We start from the raw sequence: 24,679 nt of genomic DNA, 5'->3' as shown, positions 1-24,679 counted from the left end.
CCAGAGCACCTACTCTCAGCTAGTCCCACCTTCTGGACCCTGGAGAACACTGCCATGGAAATGTAGGATGTGTCACCAGTCAATAGAAATGACATATCTATCCCAAACCGTATTTACAAAAGACAAATTGCAGCATGGCCACATAGTCCGTTTTTGTCTAGTGCTCACTGCCCAGTAACAGGAATTACAGGTGTAAAGGTTTTCTATTTGCATGGAACAATGTAGTAGTGTTAATGAAGTCCCCTTTGGCCTCCGGTAGCAGCAGGAGACACTTGCTGGCAGGGTTACAAACAACAACACCCATACAAAGGTACACTTTGATAAGAGGAAGTCACTCTTAGTTTTCTCCCTGCCAACTTTCTCTCTCCTTCTGCATTATTTTTCCTCTCTCATCCACTGTATATATTGCTCTCTCTAAGAAGGAAGAAAGAAAGAAAGAAAGAAAGAAAGAAAGAAAGAAAGAAAGAAAGGAGATGTAGAGTATTGAAACAGGCTCCTATCTGAGAGGTAGGAAGGTGAACAAGCACACAGGGACACGTGCCCCAACCTTATTGGCTGCTAACTGCTCTGAAACTGGGGAGATAAGAGCAACCGTTAGCCTCCAGCAGATCCAGTTCATGCAGGATTGTCAGAGGCTATGTGGTGATTTCTGTACAATAAAATGATTTGGTTACAGAATGACAGCAGTGTTGAAGGAGGATCTATGTACGATGTTTGGACAGATCTGATGTCTAGGTGAAAGGGCCCACGGGGCCATGAGACAGCATGTCCCCCTGACAGAACCAGAGCTGGACCTGTCCTGTTCATCACCTCGAAGGTAACCCTCAGACCCTCACACCCCTCCACTGACCACCTATTAGAGGCCAGTGCCTCGCACAATCACACAATACAGCCCTGTCCCCGGCCAGACCAGCCCACCATGCTGCCTGCTGTAATTAGGACAGCTCCGCACCAAACAATCAAGCCAACCCTCATTAGTCACTATGACACAGACAACAACAAAGGGACCTCTGTCCCGGTAGACCCTCTCTCCCCCCAGGGAAGGATACGGGACCTGTTGCCATGTCGGTTTAGTAAGACTGGGTCTGACACAGGTTGAACCCCGTTCAGAACTACAGCCTGAAGCCCAGGTGTGTAACTCACCAGTCGCTCTGCACACCTGCCCTTCGCAGCCAAAGACTGACTGATTCCTCTGAACTCTGCAGTGGCACCATCTAATCCATGATCTAATTAACTATAATCACAGACCACTCTCATCACCACCACCTGTTCTGCTGCCAGGAGGCCAGGAATGTGACCTTATCTAGCTTGAGGTGATCCAGCCGTGTGATGCTCCATTCGGAGCCAGCAGCACTCCCCTGCACTCCTGTGTCTCAGCATGATGACATCACAGCCATGCCTCAAAGAGGATTAGACCTAAATCTGGACGGGACAGCCATTGTCTCAATATGACTCATCCATGCCAGCTTCACATAATAATAACGACCCAGACCATGGCAGAAACCATGAAACTAGTACATCTGCAACAGTTAGGTTTCCCAAGTGATGTTGATGCTGTAGCAGGCTCTACCAACCCAGCCATCTGGCCCAACCTCACTTCTCAAGTAAGGTCCTCTGACCATCTCTCTGGTCTGGTTAATTTAAGAAAGTTGAGTTTAACTTAGTGGGAGAGTAGAGCTGTGATATAAACACATGCATCTCCTCTCCCCTCCAGACTACACACCACTCTTGACTACATAGCATGACAAAAACAGGGGATTATGGGTTAGGTTTGGGGGAGGGGGGGGGGGGTGCAGCCTCTTTGGTTATGCTATATGGGTTTACTGCCAGGCTGGTCTCTTGCGGGTCCCGCTACGACTCAACCATCTGTCAGTACATTGGACGATCCTATGGATTTGGTTTGAAGTCTAAAAATGCACACCAACACACACAAACAAACGCTATGCACAGGTGGCTAAATATTTGGAATCATTGAAAAATTCCGCGGGTTAATTAACCAAAAAGGCTATCTCAATTCTGACTTGACATGCTCATAATGTTGTTACAAGTGGTCAGCATCCCAGTACGCGTCACACGGGATCTTAAGATGGCGCCAGGGAGTCGAGACCACTCTGATCGCTGTTCAACAAAAGAGCAGTAAGCCTACGGAATTACCTCATAGAATTGGACACCATAAACAAATCATTTGCATAACGGTGTGATGTAAAGCTAAAGTGCTGCTTTGTTTTAGTGTTGACTGTAGACACATAAACACTAGCAATTTGCCTATTGCTGATTAACTAACGACACGTGCTATTTGTAAACCAGACCTTAGTAAAGCACCTCATGGGGTCATTGGAAAACAACTTTAAAACGTCTGAAAACTACTGTATTACATATTTGACTGAATTCTGTATTTTAAACATAAAATGAATAAATTAACGTTGGCCAACGTTAAAAAGCGCCATAAATGCGCATCATTTACGTTAAAGGCGTTAGCAGATGTTGCAGATGTGCCGCGCTGAGAGGAACACTACTGGACGCTCGTGCTAGGAGCGACATCCTGTTTGCAGTCATCTAACCAGTAACGCCATGACTGCATAAAAGTGTTTCAAGAACTTTACGCAAACATGTAATACATTCCATGCGTTGCTCATAAATCATGATGCCATCGAACAGCTAACCCAGTGCTAAAGAGAAGGGAGATCTATAGTGACTATAACCAGGTTGTGCCATGCTAAAGAGGAGATAGCGGATCACCAGAGAAAAGCTAACGTTGGCATTTACACCGAGCCACATTGAAGAGATTTTTGCTTATTTACCTTTAAATGCAGTGATTTGTTTACAAGATAACCCAGTTACGAGTCTAATTAACGGTGTCTTGTGTCTGGCAAAATGATCTTACCAGCGGTAGTTCCGTTGAAGATGAAATCGAACTTTCTGGACGTGGTCAGCCAAAAATGCGTCCCTCACAACCTGAACGTCCCAGGTCTCAAATTGAAATTCCCAGACCTGGGTCTAGCTGGGAATGAAGCCAACTCTGTCCATCACACATTGGCCCGCCCAGTTTAGGAAAAAAAAACGATATTCTCCATTTTCATTGGCTGCGGAGTTTCCGACGTCGAATAAATAGCAATATGACTGGTTACCGGACGTGTCTTTCTCATTGGTGGTTTGTTTCTACACATAACTGGAGATCACTGGAAATGTTGTTGAATTAGCGCCTACTGCTGGTAGTCTTGAGTAACTGCAACATGTGGGTCATTAGAAGGAAGCTTATTCATAGCCTTAGGTACAGCATTATGGACATGATTTTAAAATGTCTTGCATGTTGTACTACTCTGTTTACACCACAACATTTGAAGGCAAGGAATATTCCAAAGGGCAATAACAATGTTTGGTCTATAGGTTATTATTTGGGTCTGGTTAGAGGATTCAGCGACCAGACCCCCAGGCCCAAGACTGCACTGACCTCACTGATCTGGATGAATGATCACAGAATAGTTGATGGCACTGTGTTGTCACGTTCCACTCAGTAAGTAGGGTATGGGTTTAATCATGACTTTAGGAGCACTGACGACTTAATAAAGGCTTTAGTAATTATCTTGAGGACGTAGTAATTGTAAAACTATGCATGTCAGCGCAAAAAGTGAAACACAAATTGACCAGTTAATCTATACTGGTTATGGGCTCAACCATCACACACACGCATGCACAAGATACACACACACACAAACACCCAACAAAAGCATACTAAATTAATATGATAAGAGTATTATATGCACAACACAGAATTTGTACTTCCTTGACACACACACAGACACACAGTGTAAATGGTAATTGAACTCATTGCATGGTTGTAAACAGAAGCATGTTGGAGAGCATTAAGGGATTATAGCATCATGTGATTGTGGATCATTATGTCAACACAACAGCCTTATATCTCGTACATCACACCCAGCTCTTTCTCACACACACACACAAACACACCCACAGCACACACACTCACAGTATGCAGACACACACACACAGCTTGCCAATACCGAGTTCACGTACACACACAGTTCGCTAAACACATGCACAGTTGGCAAACACACAGCTCGCAGATACACACAGCTATCACAAACATACCAAAACACACAGCTCACAGACACATACACCTCTCTCACACACACACACACACACACACACACAAGTATGGTAACGTGTGTGTGTATGTGTGTGTGTGTGTGTGTGTGTGTGTGTGTGTGTGTGTGAGTGTGTGTGTGTGTGTGTGTAAAACATGGTAACACATGGTAAAGACATTCTTCTAAAGAGCAGAGATGATGAACCTGACCTGTACAGCCACCCAGGGGAAGGTCATATCACCCATGGGTATGGTCATATCATAACTAGATGAATACAGCACCATGTCACCACAGCACTGCACAAACCACAAATTATTCACACACTCACTGCTCTGGACAATCCTCAGACTCAACCCTGCAGCCAGCACAGTGTTGTGTTTGAGGAGAGATTGATACTATGAGAATATGAGAGGGGTGTGACCTCCTACAGTAAACTCACCAGCAGAGCATGTCCAAGTCCAGGTGAAGGAGACATGGTCCAGGTGAAGGAAACATGGCCCAGGCGAAGGAGACAGGCGTAGGAGACAGGCGTAGGAGACAGGCATAGGAGACAGGCGTAGGAGACAGGCGTAGGAGACAGGTAGGTTCCATCAGGACAGTCCATGAAGTACAGGAGAAGCAGAACACAGAGGAGTTAGAGAGGCATCTTTATCTATCGCACCATGACACTCACTCTGACAGGCTAAAACAGGTTAACCCGTTCCATCATAGGACACCTACACCATCAGGAAGCCAAATAAGGCATATACCTAAACCTACACTGGTCTCTGCTCAAGCCACCAAAGAGCAAAGGCAGTCAGCGAGGTCTCTTCCAGTGCTCCAGTGACGGTGGTCAGGCTCATCGGAGGCAGGTCAGTCCCAGAGACTCTGCTCCTTCCTTTCTGGACGCTCAGAGAACACAGGCTTCTCCCGCCGGATTAAGACCAGAATTATCACAATCCACCATCTGGCTGGCCGTTCACATCAAACGCAATGCATCAGCTAGCACGGTACTGCCTGGATGCTGGGCTGGGTACTGGGGCTGGGGTTATTGTTGGGTCAGGTCTGGTTGTTGTGGTCAGGCACGGACCTGGAACTCAAAATAGACCTGATGCTAGCCAATAAGGGAGCTGGTTTTAAAGACATGGGATTAGGGACTGGGGGAGGGGGAGAGGTGAGAAAGACAGACAAAAAGGGGAAGAGAAAAAAAGGTAAAGAAAGGGAGAGAGTAAGTGCAAGAGAGGATGAGAAAGAGAGCAAGGAAAGGAGAAAGAGGGAGTGAGAGACAGGGAGGGAGAAGGAGGAAGGGAAGGTTATAATGGTCATTCCTGCAGTGACTCCTGGGATGTTAAATCCTCTAGTGGTGACCTGTATATGTCCAAACTGGACAGCACAGCTACAGGTTACAGAGACCACATCCTCTACTAACCAATCAAGGATTTGTTATGTGGTTATGTAAATCTTGATAAGTAGGTCAGCTATTGCCTTATTATCTGTTCATGTATTTTGTCTAATTATTAATCCAAATTGAAGTGTTCCTACTGTAACGATATTGTGTTCTGACAGTCACAGGTCTATGGTAAACTGGTAGTATCCGCCTGATTTAATAACAGACAGCTATTGGTATATGTTATCTTTGTTTTCCTTTTCTGTCCTCTGACTTCAAGTCTAAGAAGATGTTGCTATGCTTTGCTGTGTCTGAAACTGACATTTTTTAAGTTGAGGTGTTTATTAATCTCTCTGTCAAATCAGCTGGTTTTCAAAACTCATGCACCCTGGACTGAACTAAACTGACAGTCACACCGTTCTAATGTGTTCTAACGATCCCTAACTAATCTCCAACCATAATCAACTACTACTTTGACTGTACTACACAGGTAGTACCTCACCTGTACTACACACCTGTACAACACAGGTATTGCATCCTCTCTCACTCACCTGACTAGGTAGCATGATGGAGATGGAGAAACACAGGCCACCGGTATTCTTTTAAACCCAACTGGTCCGACCACTGCACCTGCACCGCTGCACAGCGTTCTCTGTAACTGGAACCAGGAATAACGCTTAGAACGCACACAATGGAGGCAGACACCTCAGCCTGGGGTTGGAGTTGTTTGTTCAACACACAATACTACTGACACCTGAGATGAGAGAGAGACAGAGTGAGATAAGAACAGGTTTGGTGCTGGACTTTTCCAAGAAATTTAATTAGTGATTTAACTTATATATTTCGAAGATTTTAGAAGGGTTTTGCATTTAGAACACGTATAGTTTGTAGCAGCCTACTGCTATTAATAATAAGGAGAAGCTCAGTTGCCTGAGTCACCAAGATTTCAACCAGTTTATTTAATAAGCCCTGTCTCAGGGACACTGGGAACAGTTACTTAGTCTAATGGACCGGTCGAATTCGTAGTACACTTGAAAGCTATATTTACACACACAACACCCAGGATACTCTGTTCCTTTCTCTTTTCTCCAATGGCTCACACGCACCTTGAACTTGTAATCTGAGTTTCGGCTCAAAGGTGTGGTAATGTGTGCTCTCCCATAAGATACCTAGTGTGGATAATGTTCCTGGCATTATCCTGGCCGCATATGTTGAGAACTCCCCCTGAGGCGATGTCCTAACGTTTTATCCAGGCTTGTTGCCCATGCGCAAGTTTAGAAAAAGCTTGCGGGACAAACTAACACAGCTCTTACTCTGTACTTCCTGTAAGTGTGAACGGACTATAAAAAGGTATCATAGAGCAGAAGAAACTAACCAAAATAACTGTATTTATTAGAATGTTAATAGACTAATATTGAACATTATATTTTGAATCTCCAAGGTACCAAAGTGCGCCACATAGTACACATTAAGTCAGCCACAAGAAACGAAGAGGTGATTGGAGATGATCTGTGTCTGGAATGTGCCATCAAAGTAATACTGATGGTTCACACATCCTTGCCGATGTATGTGACATTTTTCATATGACTAGTTCAATAAAACATGCGAACAGGACACACGAATAGAAAACCATTAAAAAGACGTGTCACAGTACCAGTAACGTCCTCACAGCTGGATCAAAATGCCTGAGAATGTCATATGACATTAACTTTCATATTTGCTTAAAGCATGTGTGTTTTGATCCTTTGCAGTGTCCGTAGTTCTATAATGCTTACGTTCAGTAACATAGAGGTTGCCAGATTATGTTATAACCCTCATAATTCTGGGAGGGTAGAATTGCATCATGGTGCTACTAGAGGGTGAAAAAACATGGCAACAAAGTATTGCTATCCGCTAGAAGTGTGGCTTGTATGTATGGTTTGTTGCTGTTCTCACAGCTAACATAAAAAATATATATATTATATTTGATTAAAGGCGTTGTCAGTGCATGTTAAGTCAACGGAACGTGCTGGTTTGTTGTGAAGAAAGCAGCCAACTAGCAAGTTATTTACGACCAGTAAAATCACAAATAGATCGGTGTGTTAAAGCATCGCCAGACAGCGGTATAATGCTAATGACTCACAGCTGTGGCTGGCAAACTTGAGTTTGGGTGTTTTTAACAGGTGGTCATTCGTTTGTAATATTATCTTGGACTGACAGATCATTTTGAGTGAAATGACACGACACCTAATGCTGCATTACCTAATTCCTAATGTGATCTAATCCCGTTTAGGTTGACATGTTCGCGCGTCACAGCATCATCATATCAGTCAGAGGGATTTGTGCGCTGCGAAGAGGGTTCGCTGCAGCCTGCATAGCTGAAAGAGTTGCTCAAAGTCTCCACGCTGCAAACAGATTGAATTCAACCACAACCACTCGTCAACATACCTTCCTACTCTCAGTGTTCGCCGGGAGACGGGTCAAGCTGACCGACATGCTTCCGGCCAGCATTGGCGGGGCAGGTAGCGACGCTGGGGGTGTGGAGACTGGCACGGTGCACGACTGTGGCCCGCTGTCAGTGTCAACAGGGGGAGCTGCACCGCTCCTATCCGGACCCGGAGACTGTCATCTGCAGCACAGAATCAAGGACGCAAGCGCCACAGGTGAGAACTGTCCTATTGCAAACCCGTTTCAGTTAGACGCAGTATCAAAATAGATAAACCATTACTTAACATACAACTCATGGCTTTGACATTTAGACTGGTTGATATTTGAACCTAAAAGCATACTTGATCCATGGTTATTTTATAATACAGTAATATGTAAGTGACATTATTGTCTACCTACTACTGGAAACTACTACATTACTTTTACTAATGTAATACTAAGTCATGTAGGATGCATGAGAGAAGCTGGGTAGAGACAGTAACATTGCCTGGAGATAGAGGGCTCTTTGTCTAGTGTCTGTTGCTGCTGAGGTAATTGTCTGTGTCATGGGTGAATAATAGGAACACTCTACACACACACACACACACACACACACAATCACACTATCAAAAACACACACCCACGCACACTGTATCACAAGGTACTGCTTTGCCCAGTGTGAAGTAAAGACTGGAGGGGGTCTTACGGTCATAAACACATTCTCAGAAGGAGAGAACAGCTGCAAAAGAATGTTCGGTTTACACAACATATGTTTAGTGCTTGAATCACACACACAAGCACACTCACACACATAGACACATTTACACAAACCCAATGAACAGACAAACCCTCCCAGTAGAAACCCAGAGCTTCTTGTGTTTTATTATTCTGTTCATTGGTCAGATGGCAAGGTGAAGAGGACCAATCCTAGAGCCAAAAGGGCTCGGGGCCGGAGACAAAAGGAATGTGACAGTGTGATGTCCGAGCTGCCATTTAGCTCCGCCCCTTCCTGGAAGGATCTTGGATGTGAGTGTCGTTCAGCATTCTAGGACTGGACACTTGCTTTCTCATAGGTGTCTGCAGCACCAGTCCCTGCTTAGCCCCAGAGTAACCCAGTCACAACCAATAGCTAGGTTTGGGATAACCATAGTCCCAGTCTATAACTGCAGACTAACCCATAACTATCTCTAGGCTTACTATAGCCCCAGTCTATAGTCTGAGGCTAACCATGTAGTCCCAGCCTATGTATAGCTCCTGGCTAACCATAGTCCTAGAAAGACACTGTATAACCCCCCCCCCCCCCCCCCCCCTCATAGTCACCAGCCCCGAGGAGAAGCAGAGGAAGAGGAGGAGAGGAGCGAGTGGCCCAGTGGAAAGTGAGGAGGATGCTGAGAAGAAGAGACTGAAGAAGGAGACTCTGAGGCCAAACTATTTTGTGTCCATCCCCATCACTAACAGCAAGGTACCCCTAATCACCTTCTCTTTCCCTGAGAGGGTTAGCTGGGTAAATAGCTTTGTGGTTGCCAGGTTTGTCACATTAGTCTTACTGATCTCTCTGCTCTCTTATCCCTGGGTCGCCAGGTTCACAGTATGACCATCTGTGCTGCTTACTGGGATCACCAGGTTTTGAGTGCTGCCCTTTTGTGCTCCTGTAGATCAGTGAGGGTGTAGCTGATGTCCAGGAGGCGGTGCTTGAGAAAGACCCTAGGCTGGGGCGTGTCATGATACCAATAGGAACTCTCCACCTCACTCTGCTGGTCACGCACCTGGCCAATCAGGACCAAGTAGACCTGTGAGTGACTCCATTTTCCTGGCGTTGTTTCCCATTGACAGACAGACAAGAAGACAGACAGGCAGACAGGAAGGCAGAGTGACAGGCAGGTTGTTAGACTGAGAGGCAGGTAGGGTGATAGACAGACAGACAGGCAAGCTGTAATTAGACAAGGCTTTTCCTGTTATGCTGTACTGATGCTTTATCGTTAGACCCTGCAACAGGTCACCCTATCGGCCAACGAGGAGGGGGGCGGGAGAGATATGGGAGGCTTGTGTGTGTATGTGTGTCTTTTTGTGTATGTGTGAGTGGGGTTATGGGGCTTATGTGTGTGTATGAAAAAAAGAGGCTTACGTGTGTACATGTGAGGAGAGGCAGGAAGCAAACATAGCGAGGATTAACAAGGTTATCCGTTTCCCGCCAGAGCGGCGTCCGCCTTGGCCCACATGGAGGCGGGGCTAGCGGGGTTGCTTGGGGGGCGGGACCTTGTCCTGCCATTCTCTGGCATCGGAACCTTCAGGAACGAGGTGGCCTTTGTGGAGCTGGTACCTGGAGGCCACACACACACCCTGGCACAGCTAGCTGGTGGGTATTAATGCTCTGCTCTTCTACTACCTCTCCTTCTCTCCTTCCCTCACCTCTGTATTGATTAGATGCCAGTCTGACAGCAGGATAGGGTTGCTCTGTAAATAGCTGACTGTGACCACAGCGCTTGTGTGTGTGTGTGTGATTGGCTGAAGACTTGACGAGGAAGGCGTTTGAGGAGAAGGGTTTGTCTGCAGGAGACAGCCGAGATTTCAAACCTCACCTGACCTTCATGAAGCTATCCAGAGCTCCAAAACTACGATCCCAGGTACCTCTAACTTCCTGTCCGTCTCTCAGCTTAACCATCTGTCTCTCTGTTTAACCTGTCTGTCCATCTGTATTATATCTGAGCCCCTTAAGATTCTGGTTGTCTATAGTCCTGGCTCCCTGTCAGAAAAATGGTCTCTGAGTGACTCAAGACATGTCCTGTGTGTGTGTGTGTGCGTGCGTGTGTGTGTGTTTCCTATCTTCCTTGAGTGATGGTCCTATGGAGACAGAGAGATGAGAGGAGGGTCAGAGGGGAAGACAGTGTCATCTGGTCTCTGGCGGCGGATGATGGTTCCTGTTTCCTGTTGTAGTTATCGTCCTTGCCAGATGCCCAGGACCCTGGAGACTGTGTGTGTGAGCGCGTGAGTGTGTGTGCGTGTGTGAGTGTGCTAGTCTCTTTGTAAACAAGTCAAAATCTGAGGTCAAACATGAGCATCCTCACGTCTCTGCTGTTCCGTGAGTGTGTGTGTGAGGGCTGCGCTCTGTCAACACATTCACATCTGTGCTCAAACATGAACATCCTCACGTCTCCTCACATCCTACTGGGTGTGTGTGTGTGCAGGGTGTTAAGAAGCTGGATCCAGGGCTCTACTCGTGCTTCTCCCAGCAGTGTTTTGGAGAGGAGAGAGTGGTCAGGCTGGACCTGTGCTCCATGTTGAAGAAGAAGACCCACGATGGATACTATCACACAGACGGCTCCCTCCACCTCGGTGAGTCTCCCTTTTCCTCTGCCTCATCCCCAGTCTCTCTCTCTCCCTTCTCTGAATACTCCCTCCTATTTGTCTCGCAGCTCTTTATCCAAAGAGCTCTCAGAGGCCATAATCACAAATCTGATAATATCCTATAATATTATTATAATTCTTTAGTACGTGAAACTGCCTTGGGGTGTACGTGATCATCACATTTGAATAATTTTCCAGTTTGGCCATCAGAGGGGGCTATGGCCTCCTTTTGTGTTCCCTGGTCTACTGGTAAAATAGAGACCTCTGGTGGCAGGGTGAGGAACTGCAGCCAGTTTCAGCAGACCGCGCTACACAGCAAATATTTTATTTTCTAATGTTATAGGTAAGCCTTATTTTAGCAGACTTGTTGTTATAGTTGATGAGCATTGCAGCCAGAACGATCAACAGTAGGACAGCCTTTATCTTAGGTAGGCTTTTAGTCTTGTCTGAGCTTGACTACAGCACAATATCCTATCATCATTTGTGATATGTGTTGGCCAGGATGCTGTGATGTGGATGTGAGCCTCACGGCCTGGTTTCTACAGGCATGATTAGACAAGATATGAGAATCAGCCGTGCGCATACTGACACATACACCATAAGCACACACACTGCCATGGCACAGACACACACACTGTCATCACAAACACAAATAGACACTGTCCACGCACATGCCTCCATGACTTGTCTCGTTGCCCCGTGACTGCTCTGCAGGCAGGTCCTATAGCTGTGTGTGTGTGTGTGTGTGTGCGGCCCTATGTGTCTGTATAAATGTGTGGCGACTGTGTCTGTGTCAGTTTACTGGTCTCTGATTGGATTACAGAATTCACAAATCATTCTGCTGGTAAATAATTCAGTCATTGCAGTCTGAGGACAATAATGTTCATGTGAAAATCAATGTCATGCTGCCTCAATAGCTGTCAAGATGACAGTTATCGATCTCCGGCCGGGTATGTGTCCTGCATCCTTCATGCTCTCTTCATCTCGGCTCCCTCTCTTTGTCCTCTTCATCGTGTCTTCCTTTCCAGCTTTTTTTCTCTTTCTCTTGCCCTCTTCCATTCCTCTCCTTTCCCTCCTCCCCTGTCCTCTCCTCTCCCTCCTCCCCTGTCCTCTCCTCTCCCTCCTCCCCTGTCCTCTCCTCTCCCTCCTCCCCTGTCCTCTCCTCTCCCTCCTCCCCTGTCCTCTCCTCTCCCTCCTCCCCTGTCCTCTTCTCTCCCTCCTCCCCTCTCCTCTCCTCTCCCTCCTCCCCTGTCCTCTCCTCTCCCTCCTCCCCTGTCCTCTTCTCTCCCTCCTCCCCTGTCCTCTCCTCTCCCTCCTCCCCTGTCCTCTCCTCTCCCTCCTCCCCGGTCCTCTCCTCTCCCTCCTGTCCTCTCCTCTCCCTCCTCCCCTGTCCTCTCCTCTCCCTCCTCCCCTGTCCTCTCCTCTCCCTCCTCCCCTGTCCTCTTCTCTCCCTCCTCCCCTGTCCTCTCCTCTCCCTCCTCCCCTGTCCTCTTCTCTCCCTCCTCCCCTGTCCTCTTCTCTCCCTCCTCCCCTGTCCTCTCCTCTCCCTCCTCCCCTGTCCTCTCCTCTCCCTCCTCCCCTGTCCTCTCCTCTCCCTCCTCCCCTGTCCTCTCCTCTCCCTCCTCCCCTGTCCTCTCCTCTCCCTCCTCCCCTGTCCTCTCCTCTCCCTCCTCCCCTGTCCTCTTCTCTCCCTCCTCCCCTGTCCTCTCCTCTCCCTCCTCCCTCTCATATACTCCTTGCATGACCTTGTTATGTTGTCACCTGCTGGTTGATAATTCTGGCAATTCTCGGGAGGCAGACAGACACACACACGCACACACACCTCTAAGACAGATCTTAAGCGTTGTCTGTGGTTCCATGATGTCACACCCAGGTTGTGTGTGTGTGAACCTCTGTTACCATCAGTAATATAACATTGTGGTAATCTGGGTTTCCCCTCTGGCTACAGTGCTGATTGCTGGGTAATCCAGCTGTGGTCTGAGGGCTGTAATTTACTGCTGTGACATCAGAAAGGATCAGCTGCCCAGATGTGATCCGGCTGGATCATTTGATCTCTGGATCTCCCTCAGCACAGAATCCTGACCTGGGATCAACACTGAATATGATGGAATTAAACAGTCTTAACAAGGTGAGCTAGAGCAGGAAGGCAAGAGAGATTCTGCTTTTAGACTGTCAGACCAAGGGCTGATTGAAGAACAGCATGCACACACAGAGAGTACTGTGCAGAGATCCCACTCACAATTAATAGGCCAGCAAGATGTAGGTCAGAGAAACAGTTTTTTCTAGACTTCCCCTCTCTCTCCATCTCCCTCTCACCCGCCCCCTCCCCCCTCTCCTCTGTCTATCTCTCCCCTTTCTGTGTTTTTATACGGGCCACACATTAGTGATAGAGAAGACCTAGCCATGGGGGATTTACCTGAACCAACCCAAACTCTGACTAGCTACGCTAGAGAAAGGAGAGAGTGAGAGAGAGAAAAGGGAGGGGGGGGGGAGAGAGAGATAGAGATGTAGAATAGGCTGTGGTTCATCTCAAATTATGGTTTTCCTCCCTCTCCCCACCTCTCCCCCTCCCTCTGTGTTGTGTTAGCAGTATAACTGTACTATGTGGGTGGGTGTGTGCTATTGGCTATCTGCTACTGCATTCTAAAGATAGGAGCATCTCCTCTCTTCCCTGCCTGCAGGGATAGCAGCACCACATGATGTTCTTGTGGACAAGTTGTAGCCTCTGTGCCTTGTCAGCAACACTGATGTGTCTGACCCCGTGTCCACAGTCACAGGCGGATCATCAGTAGCCGACACAACTTTCTGACTCATTCTGATGATGTCATAGCATGGTAGTTTACCAGTGTGTTTCATTCTGATCATTTCATAGAGAGGTAGTTTACCAGAGCGGTGGGTTCTGAAGATGTCATAGCATGGTAGTTTACCAGTGTGTTTCATTCTGATCATTTCATAGAGAGGTAGTTTACCAGAGCGGTGGGTTCTGAAGATGTCATAGCATGGTAGTTTACCAGAGCGGTGGGTTCTGATGATGTCATAGCGTGCTAGCTGTGTGTGAGGTGAGCTAGCTAGCATGAGGAGGAATAAGCTTCAGCACTATCTTCTGTGCACAGCTGCTTATCTGTGTGTGTGTGTACCTGCCTTGTGACGAGATTTTATGGCACCATACTGAGTTGACCTTCACAGAATCAGAATGTTGTTTCCGAGGCCACCATGTAAAAACACGTACACACACACACTTTAAAGACTCCTTAGAAGTAGTAGAGTTAAGCCACATGAAAAGAAAGCTTGACTGATGCTGCCTCAAATGTACAAACAGCTCCTCTAGTATATAGTGCACCAATAGTCTCAGGTAAAAACATCTCTTCTAGTCTATATTACAGTTCTAGTCTATAGTACACCTCTAGTCTCTAGTGCAGACATCTCCTCTCCTCTACTGCTTTAGTCTTTAGAACATACACTTCGTCTCATCTAGTGTACAGCTGTACTGTCTAGTACAGACAGCTGCTCTAGTTTTTTATACAGACCAAAACTGGGTAGATTTACATTTAGTAATTTAGCTGACGCTCTTATCCAGAGCGACGTACAGTAAGTACAGGGACATTCCCCCCGAGGCAAGTAGGGTGAAGTGCCTTGCCCAAGGACACAACGTCATTTGGCACAGCGGGGAATCGAACCGGTAACCTTCAGATTACTAGCCCACTCCCTAACCGCTCAGCCACCTGACTCCTGTAGATATCACTACAGTATAAAACACCCTTCATGTGATCAAACAGATGGGTTGACTTCCACCACAAGCTGTATGTGTTTTGTAGCAGCAGCCTTTGCCATGTTGATGAAACCTGTAATTACACTCAATAGCTATTGATGTGCTGCAAATGCCATCGTTTTACCACAAATGTGTGTGTGTGTGTTTGAGAATAGCAGCTATGTGATGGATGCCACTGTTGGAGCCTGGGAACTGTAGTCCTGCCGCACAGATGGTCCACCTGTGTGTGAATGTGTGTGTTTGTGATGCCAGTATTGTAGTACTGATGGTCAGTTGCAGTATTGATGATCTGTGGGGTCCAGGAAGGTTCAGAAGGCAGTTCTGTGTCACTGGGAATCAGACAGGCATTACACGGACATGGGTGACAAGACTGCTGGAATTACAGAGGAAGACGGAGAGGAAAGGAGCTGTGATTCTGTTTCTGGTGTGTCTTTCTTAGAATGTTGACCAGCCAACCAGATGGCAGCTCATAACTCTGGGGAATGTTGGCCAGCCAACCAGATGACATGTCCTAGCTCCGTGGAATGTTGGCTAGCCAACCAGATGACAGCTCCTAGCTTTTTGGAATGTTTCCCAGCCAACCAGACGAGAGCCTTCTCAGTTATGTCAGTCCCATAGCCTTCATTAGGAGATGGTATTCTCATAGAAACGAAACACATGAAAACAGCTGATGAACAGTTTGAGGCTCTATAAATCATTTAGACTGTTGAACATCCTGTCCCCTTATATATTCAGCCCTTGTAAAAACACTCAGAATTATATATCCAATAAGATTACAGCTCCTGGCTCTTTGGAGTGCTTTTTGGCCAGGTAATATAGGTGGAAAAAAAAAAATATTAAAGTATTTGGGTTAGTACAGGGTAATGGCTAGAATAGGATTAGGGATAACAGGGTTACGACAAGGCTAGAATGAGCTAGTTTAGAGTTAGTACATGGGAAGGGTTAGTAAAGGATTAGTGTTAGTTTAGGGTTAATACATGGTCAGGGTTGGGCTGGGTTCAGTGTTAGAACAGGGTAAGTGCTAATATATCAATAACCTTTAGTCCTCTGGTTCATTCAGTCATGTCGGGTTCCTTCATTTGCATGCATTACTGCTGCTGTCTGAATGAATATAGCATTATCATTATTAAACCCTGTCTCTCAGAACAAGAGATGGAGGAGAGAGAGAGATACAGGGAGATGAAAGGAGAGGAGAGAAAATGAAAAAAGAGGAAGGAGAGGGAAGAGGAGGGGCAGGAGGGGGGAGCACACCAGATGTTGAGGATTCTCCACAGAGGTGTCTACACAGATTCCCAACCCTGCACACACAGTAGTAGCAATATAAAACCATTCACAGCACAGTCGCCCAGTTGCAGGCACCCATCACGCACGCAGAGACACGCGCGCAGACAACAAACACACACGCACACACACAGCAAGCTGCCTGCTGGCCATTCCAAAGCAATTATACAAGGCAGCGAGAGGGAGGTGGGGCTTGAGCCCCCCCCTCCACCCCCACTCTCTCCACGCACACCCACACACCCTCCTCTGTGTGTCGGAGCAGAGCAGAGAGCAAGATCAGCCCTGGGTGGTTTGTTCATCTGGCGCTGCGAGCCGGCTGGAGAGGACTGCTCTGACCAGGACGGAGAGAGGGAGCGAGACGGAGAGCAAACACACGAGAGGAAGAGGAGAACGAGGGAGTAGTGAGAGGAGAGCTGAGGAGAAGTGCAACCATGGGCCAGCTATGCTGCTTTCCATTTTCCCGACCAGAGGACAAAATCAGTAAGTGGCTGGCTGGCTGGCTGGCTGGCTGGCTGGTTTGCATGGGGATTCAATCAGAAGTGACAAATTGCCAGGATGATTCATGTTGCGAATAATCTTTACGGAAGTAGGTGTGTGTGTGTGTGTGTAGCTGTGTCTGTTCTAGTACTCTGTACCCGAGGTATGTTATGTGTCAGGAGTGTGTCAGCTGAAGGTTGGGTTCCTAGCTGTAAATCACGCCATAAACATGCTTGTAAAGATACACGGTTGGACCTTGCTACCATACCAACTATTTGGACTCACATCTGTGTACATGGGAAAGGAATACAGTGTTAATGTGCCCCAGAGCTGTTGATTACCAAGAGCTCTCTCTCTCTCTCTCTCTCTCCCTCTCCCTCTCCCTCTCCCTCTCCCTCTCCCTCTCCCTCTCCCTCTCCCTCTCCCTCTCCCTCTCCCTCTCCCTCTCCCTCTCCCTCTCCCTGCCTGCCTGCCTGGTGTATCTTAAGCCCTTTCTGTCGACATTGTTTTAAACTCTGTGCAGCCTGCTGCTCTGACGAAACACTAACACTGCAGCTAGTCTCACACACACACTCACAAACACACACACATCACGCTGGCTGCCCTACTTCTGGCTGGGGGATGGAGCGGAGAGAGGAGAGCGAGAACCGGGAATGAGGGATAGGGGAGAGAAAGGACAAGAGGGGAAGGGAGGGGAGAGATAAAAAAAAAATAAAAAAGAGAGGGAGGGAGGGAGCATGATGAAGGGATGGGGCAAGAGGGACTGGATGAAAGGGGAAGAGAGAAAGAAAGGATGAGTGTGAAAGGGTTAGTCGTTCAAGTCAGATGTTCCACTGGTTATGTGACAATAGTTGCCCCTCGCGTGCAGCTCTGTGACGGTGTGTGTTAGCCTGCTGATAGCGTGTGTGTGTGTGTGTATTCATTTATGTATGTGTGTGTTGTTCTAGCAGCAGCAGTAGATGTGCCGTGTCTCAGACAGCCAGACACTGGGGGAGTCGGGGGAATATGAAGTAGCAATATTTTGTGTGTGTAGCAGAGCATGCTGGGTAGTTCCGGTCTGTCTGACCATGTGTGTTTCTGCCGCATCCTTTGTTCGTCTCTATCTACCTCATCTATCATTCTCCTCCCTCTCTCTTTTTCCCCTCCTCAACCTCTCGTTTCCTCCTTATCTCCACCTCTCTTTCCGTTTTTCTTCCTTTCCCATCTCTTTTTCTCTCCTTCCTTCTCATTATCCTCCCTTTTTCTCCTTTTTACTCTCACTCTCGCTCACGCTCCTCCTCTCTCTCCTCTTCTTATCCTCCCTCTCCCTTCTGAAACTTTCTCTCTCTTTATTTTTTACTCTATCTCTATTGATTTGTTTCCGTTTATACTCTACTGATTTTTCTCGCTTGCTTTGTGAGAAAAATCTGACACACACACACAAAGACACTTTGCTGTGCGTATTCAAGGCCAGAAGTGAGTATGTGTAAGCCTAGTCCCTATGGTGACAGAACTCTGGGACTTTAGCACTCCAGATTCAGTATGAAACACACAGGTCCACAGCACCACTGTAGGACTGAACACCTGCTGACGAGGCCAGAACAGGAGATTCTTCTCCCTCTTTTTCCTTCCTCCCTCTTTACCATCCATACTTCCCTCTCTCACTTTTTCCTCTGTTTCTCCGTCCCATCTGGTGACCTGTCGGTGTCTGTCCGTCATGCTGGGGGGGTGGGGGGGGAAGTCGTGTATCAGGATCTCACAATATGGAAACTCCTTTCCTGAGGAAATACCAGGGCTCCTCCATCCCACCCCCTACGTCATGCCCTCCTCCTCTCTCCCCTCCTTCTCCTCTCTCCCCTCCTCCTCCTCTCTCCCCTCCTCCTCCTCTCTCCCCTCCTTGTCCCCTCCTTCTCCTCTCTCCCCTCCTCCTCCTCTCTCCCCTCCTGCTCCCCTCGTCCTCTCCCTCAGAACCCCTCCCTCCGCCCTTGCAAACAGAAAACGGCTCTTCATTGACACTGTCAACCAGGCAGCTAGAGGGAGGGAGAATATGTGGAGGAGAGAGTGAAAGGGGGAAGAGCGAGAGGGAGCGAGAAAGGGTCATAGTGTCATGTCTGATACTTCAGTGTTTCCCTACCATTATATTAGGGGGCCCCGCCCCCCCTGGAAGGTCAAGTTAATAAAAAATTAAAAACATTATTAGCGCCAAATCACAAAATAAGTCATTTAAGGTTACCTTTCCTATAAAACAGGCCTATAGCTTGCTCTTTTAAATAAACTAAATGGCCATATGTTATTTACACAACGGCATGTCATTTCTGTCTCTACATGGTCGCGCCACCCCCCCCAAAGCTGTAAACCTAGGGGAAACACTGTACTTGGATAGTTTAGTCAGTCTGTCTGAGTTGTACTGTACAGCAAGGTTTGGCTGTTTATGACTTGGACTAGACACCCCCCTATGGTGAAAGATGTTGAAGGCTGTTTAACTAGCCTCCAACCTTATCTTGTGTACTGTGTGTATGTAGTCCTGATTTATTGGTATGTGTGTGTGGTATAACAGCAGGGTTGTATATTCATGTCAGTGTATTATCTATTATTCTTCATCATAAAGCTGCAATCAACATTACCTGTGGGAAACAACTGGCTTTAGCTGCCGATGTTCTGTCAGATACGGTGAGCGTTTGCTTTGGTCTGAGTGGAGAGCCATGCAGGGTTAGCTCCTGCTGTGTGCCAGGACAGATTAATCAACCCAGATCCTAACCTTACTGTAACTCAGCAGTTGTCTAACAATCTGTCGCTGTCTGCTGAGATCAGTGTATGCTCTCAATCTTCCAATCATAATCACTCTCACATGTGAACCTGTGGACCAATGAAAATCCTGAAACAATAAACTGTTACTAAGACCTGTGCCCCTGATTGGGTGAGATGGAGTGTGATGTCATAACTGTTCATCCTTTTGCTAAAAAGCTTGTTTTTAGTTGTTTATTGTTTATTTATTGTTTTTATTTTGCAGATCTATTTCACACCACTCCTCGCGCTCGTTCAAGTACGTGTCTACGCTGCTCTCCTCTTTTAACGCTCTCCCTTCCTCTGTATTCTCTACGACTCTTAATCTATTTCCCACTTTCATCTCTCTCCACTTTGACCTTCACTAGGGCCAAAGGGTCAGAGGTCAGGGTATAGGTCGTAGCTTGGCATTAGCAACCCATATCTGGTTTGTTTTGCTGTGTCTCTAGCCACGCCCCTTCTTTGTTAATGTCCCACTGCTTTTATGCCATCACTAACACACCTGTCACACTGACCAATCACAAAATAAGAGTGGGCACTGAGAGAAAAAACTGTCCAATTCCAGACCAGTTTCAGATCTCTTATAGACCACACCCCTGATATGTTCAGTGAATGTTCACCCAGTCACTTTGCCTTGATACAGCTGAGTTTAAGGTGTGATAGTCTGATCCCGTGGGCCTCTGGCTCTTGTGTGTGTGTGAGGGTGTTGACCGCCCTGTGGTCTTTCTGCTCCAGGTGGGAAGAAGGGGGCGGAGCCAGATGATGCAGAGCTGCAGCGAATCAGCAGGAAGTTGGTGGAGGAGGCGGTGTTTAAGGCTGTGCAGCAATACAAGGAGGAAGCGCATCATCCGAACGGGGGCGGTCCCACAGAACACGCCACCCCCCCCGCAGCTGACAACCTAAACACTAATGTCATTGCTATGACAACAACAGACACGAACCCCAGCAAGTGACCGTGGGTCATCCAGCCAGCCAGACCCAGAGGCTTAAACAGTCAGCAAGCAAGCCAGCTAACCAGCCAGCCAGCTAACTAGCCAGCCAAATCTATACTCTAAGGCTTGACAAGTTTACTAACAGCTAACCAGTCGGCTGGCTGATCAGTCTGTCAGTTAACCAGTCGCCCAGCTAACTAGTCAGCCAGGTAATCAGTCAGCCATCTAAGTAGTAGAGTTGACAGGAAGAGTGGAGTGCCCAGCGTAGGAGGAGTTGAAGGAGAACTGAAGACCTTTTGGATTACTGACCCTTCAATACAGCTGTACTGTCTCTGTTTCCCTGACTGCACACTACCTCCCCCAATCCCTCTGTCTTATTGGGCTGACCCCAGACCAGACACCCCAGACCAGACACCCCAGACCAGACACTCCAACCTGACCCCAGACCATACACCCCAGACCAGGCACCCCAACCTGACCCCAGACCAGACACCCCAGACCAGGCACCCCAACCTGACCCCAGACCAGACACCCCAGACCAGACACTCCAACCTGACCCCAGACCAGACACCCCAGACCAGACACTCCAACCTGACCCCAGACCAGACACCCAGTCCAAACCCTGGGTCTGGAGGAACAACAGATTCCTCTCCAGGTCAGAGGTTAGTGTACATCTACATCCATCTGATGCTGTGCTAAGACAATCACCTAGCTAGAACAGCTGAACCCTGACTCCTGACCTCTAACCCCTTACATCCTAACCTTTCACTACATAATAGTAGTGTGTGCGGCAGACCTGAAGCTGTACCCACTGTCTGATCATGCACACTCTAAAAACCTAACAACACGCTGTGAGCCATGTTTACATCCTTTCTTACTCCTGTATCCTCCTGGGCTGAGCTGTCATGAGGAGGATGAAGATGGTGACAAGGATGAGAGTTTGGTGTGTGTTTGTATATCTTTTGTGGGACATATAGTATTTCTTATTCTCTAAAAGACTAGAGGAAGGACAGGGTTTTTTTCCACACTTTGAAGAATTAGTCTGGAGATTTCTGGGTAATGGAGTTTGACTGCTCCTTGCTGGACTCACTCCACCATTACAGTGGTCAGCACAAGGTGAGCAGAGCTATACCTAGCAAGAACACTACACACAGGACATGCTACAGACAATGCTGTTGAATTAAGAGGAAGGCTTTAGTACCACAAACTGTAAAGTACATTTTATATTTACCAAGAGTGATTTTTAACACACAAAAAAAATCTGTTTCTGTGCAAAACAAGAGCAACATTTAATGCATTTTGGTTTTTATTCATTTTTATATGATTTCATTTCTGAAGAAACCAAGGCTAAAATAACCACTAGTGAAGTGGCCTTAATCTTGGATTATGAGACAGTGCTGGGTCTCAGACCTGGCTGGAAGGTCCTTTCAGTTCCTCCCTGTACTATCACCACCAGAACCTTAACCTGCCTGTCCACCCTGACACATGCTGTGTGTGCGCCTGTGCGTGTTAGTGTTCGAATGTTAGTTTTTGTATGTAAGTGTGTGTGTGTTGCTCGGGTGGGTGTCATAGTGTGGAAGGGTGTGAATCAAAGCATGTGTGTATTAAGGTGTGTGCATCATTGTGTGTATCATGTTCAGCCACATTTGACAAATAAAATCAGGAAATGAAGTTGGAGCCAATATCCTTTGAAGTCTGTCTTGTTTCTTCTGAGTCACTGATCGTGTGTGTGTGCGTGTGTGCGTGCGTGCGTGCGTGCGCGCGCCTGCCTGCCTGCCTGTTTGGGACTGCCAGTGTGTCGACAACACCACTAACCCTGGACTGAAATACCACTAACCCTGGAGCCTTTATTTTTACTCTGTGGGTCTATTTAGAGAATCCTCATCATCCAAACTGCACCCCATCGGCCCTGCTGAGAACAGCTGTAGGTGTGTGCATGCAGGCGTGTATGGAAGCGTAATATGTGGGGAAATGATGGGGGGATAACATCACATAGGGAATGATAACATACTTATCATGGTATACATCTGCTTCTGCCTGCTTCAGTCTTGACTCCTCTCTTCTGTATCTTGTCTCCAGACTCCTCTCTCCTCTTCCTGTCCTTCTTGACTTTGGGATCAGATCTCCCGTGTGTGTGTATTCCAGTCATGACATATTCATAAACAAACTCCTTTTCTGTGGCATTGTTTCATTATTTAAACCACCGCTCCTCTCAACTATGACATTGACGTCTATTTTCGATGTTTCATAAAGGAACAAGTATGCTCAGGTGGAGGGCTCCTGTTAACACCCCTCCCCTCTGTCATCCCCCTCATCCCTTCTCTAACTCACCCATCCTCTTCTCCCTCACCACCTCTCCTCTCATCCTCTTCTCCCTCACCACCTCTCCTCTCATCCTCTTCTCCCTCACCACCTCTCCTCTCATCCTCTTCTCCCTCACCACCTCTCCTCTCATCCTCTTCTCCATCCTTCCTTCTTACCCAACAGACAATGAAGACATGTCCCTGTAGTCCCTCTGACAGCAGAGAGACGACAGTCTATTTATTTAATGTGTTTGAGTCCAATCCCTTCCAGATCGGTCTTGAGTCTGTCTCATGATCCCATGAGGTTACACACACACACACACTGTTGATTCTCACGCTCACTGTCTCTCACACACACAGTGGTGTCAGTGGTTAGGGGATAACTGCAGGAGGTAAATAACCAACACAAGGAAAATATGTGTCAAGGCATGAGGGACATAGAAGTCAGAAAGTAAGAGCAAGGCGGAAGGCGTAGAGAGGGAGTCACAAAGTGAGAGAGAGAGACGGAAGGAAAGTTCTAGTCTTGTGTGGTCATCTTCTGCTGTTTCCCAACCACAGGAGAAACTAGCAGGCCACTATATGAGTAGACACCAATAAGTACAGACCATGAGGATAAACCACAGAGTAGATTTCAGACCAATATTTAGTGGCTACTGAGTCATTCATACTCAAGGGGGATCAATGTAAACTCTGACTTTGATTAAAAAAAATTTTTTTATAGTCAGACACTGAGACTGCAATAATCTGGTATAATCTGGTTTAATCCAGCATAGTTTAATGTAATCTAGATCCAACCCCTCGACCTCTAATCAACCTGGTCACAACAACAGTGCTTCATTACTGGAGCTCCTGCTCAGCTAATCACTTAACCTTTAACCCCCTGAGGGCAGCATTGTGCCTGTTGGGCTGCCACGCCACACACACACACACACACACACACACACACTCACACTTCAACTCCTCTCATCTGCTCTGCTTCAGAAGAAGAGAGAGATGGGGAGGTCGAGAGCCTGCGGAGGAAGAGAGAGGAGATAGAGAGATAACGGGAGGGAGAGACGGAGATGAGGGGGTAGGTAGAGGGACTCACACAATCCTCTCCCAAACCAAACGTCTTTTTAAAAGCGGTTGTGTTCCAGATCAGACAACATTTTTATGTAAGTAGAATTAGTGTAGATTTGCAGCGGAATGACAGTAGAAAGACAGGGGAATTGGAACTCAACTACACCCTGTCTGCTCATGTGAGGTTGTCATGGCAACAAGAGCTAGCAAATCAACACGATTAAGTGGGTGGCCCACCAGAATAAATGGAGCCACTCAGCAAACAGATCCCCTCTCTGTGTCATGTCACATCAGGTGATGCCATCGCACAGCAGCATGTCACATCACCCGAGCCAGCGCTCTCCCTCCCTCTCTCCCTCTCTGTCTGTCTGTCTGTCTCCTTCCTCCATATCCCTTCTCTCTTCCTCTCTGGCACATGGCCATGTGTTAACACACAAACACCGTGATGTCATGACCCGAAAGGCTTGGCCTTCATGTGGGGCCTTCACTGTCTGATATGATAATGGCTGTGGGGAGCTGTCTGTCTGTGTATCTGTGTGTGTGTGTGCCCACTTCAGCATTAGTCACACAATAACTGTCTGACTCTGAAAGATGATTGGTACTATAGCTGTTCAACAAATGATTAGGTGACACCCCATGTCCTTCAAAATTACACATCCCATAATAACTGATTATGACCTCCTCCTGTACTGCTCAACTCCTGAGAAGAAAAGAGAAAAGGAGAGGTTGACACATCATTTATAAAGTGCAGTGGCAGGCCAGAGCAGCACTTACAGGGAATCGGACTTTGAGCTAATGGTGTCACTAAGCTTCACAAGGTTGGCTGTGTGGAGGATTACTAGCAAATGCAAGTCCCGCTGAAGCTCACACAC

General features: G+C 47.2%; 2 protein-coding genes across 17 annotated transcripts in view; one reads left to right on the top strand and one right to left on the bottom strand.

Moving 5' to 3' along the window:
• The window catches only part of epb41l2 (erythrocyte membrane protein band 4.1 like 2), a 40,629-nt gene extending 35,980 nt beyond the window's left edge, over positions 1 to 4,649 (bottom strand). For 14 of the 15 annotated variants that reach the window (XM_067242345.1, XM_067242353.1, XM_067242350.1 and 11 more), the window contains exon 1: positions 2,885 to 2,967. The gene's annotated coding sequence lies outside the window, so the exon portion shown is untranslated. Of the gene's footprint in view, positions 1 to 2,884; positions 2,968 to 4,545 lie in introns of those variants that run through there. The other variant, XM_067242348.1, reaches the window with a different exon arrangement.
• Positions 4,650 to 7,386: 2,737 nt separating this feature from the next.
• Positions 7,387 to 22,133, top strand: LOC136948057 (A-kinase anchor protein 7-like). Of its 2 annotated transcripts, XM_067242319.1 has the most exons (10): positions 7,387 to 7,634; positions 7,745 to 8,114; positions 8,782 to 8,904; positions 9,195 to 9,340; positions 9,534 to 9,670; positions 10,074 to 10,234; positions 10,390 to 10,502; positions 11,064 to 11,211; positions 19,740 to 19,772; positions 20,249 to 22,133. In XM_067242319.1, exons 2-10 carry the CDS (start codon positions 7,751 to 7,753, stop codon positions 20,464 to 20,466), a joined length of 1,443 nt encoding a protein of 480 aa, XP_067098420.1. In that variant the 5' UTR covers positions 7,387 to 7,634; positions 7,745 to 7,750; the 3' UTR covers positions 20,467 to 22,133. The 2 variants fall into 2 exon arrangements, with proteins under 2 accessions (XP_067098420.1, XP_067098421.1); XM_067242320.1 differs by lacking the exon at positions 19,740 to 19,772.
• The last annotated feature ends 2,546 nt before the right edge of the window (positions 22,134 to 24,679 follow it).

This window comes from Osmerus mordax, chromosome 8 (assembly GCF_038355195.1).
Source record: "Osmerus mordax isolate fOsmMor3 chromosome 8, fOsmMor3.pri, whole genome shotgun sequence".
Lineage (NCBI taxonomy): Eukaryota > Metazoa > Chordata > Actinopteri > Osmeriformes > Osmeridae > Osmerus > Osmerus mordax.
Note: the sequence above shows the minus strand (reverse complement) of the source record. Positions and strands in the feature narration are given on the sequence as shown.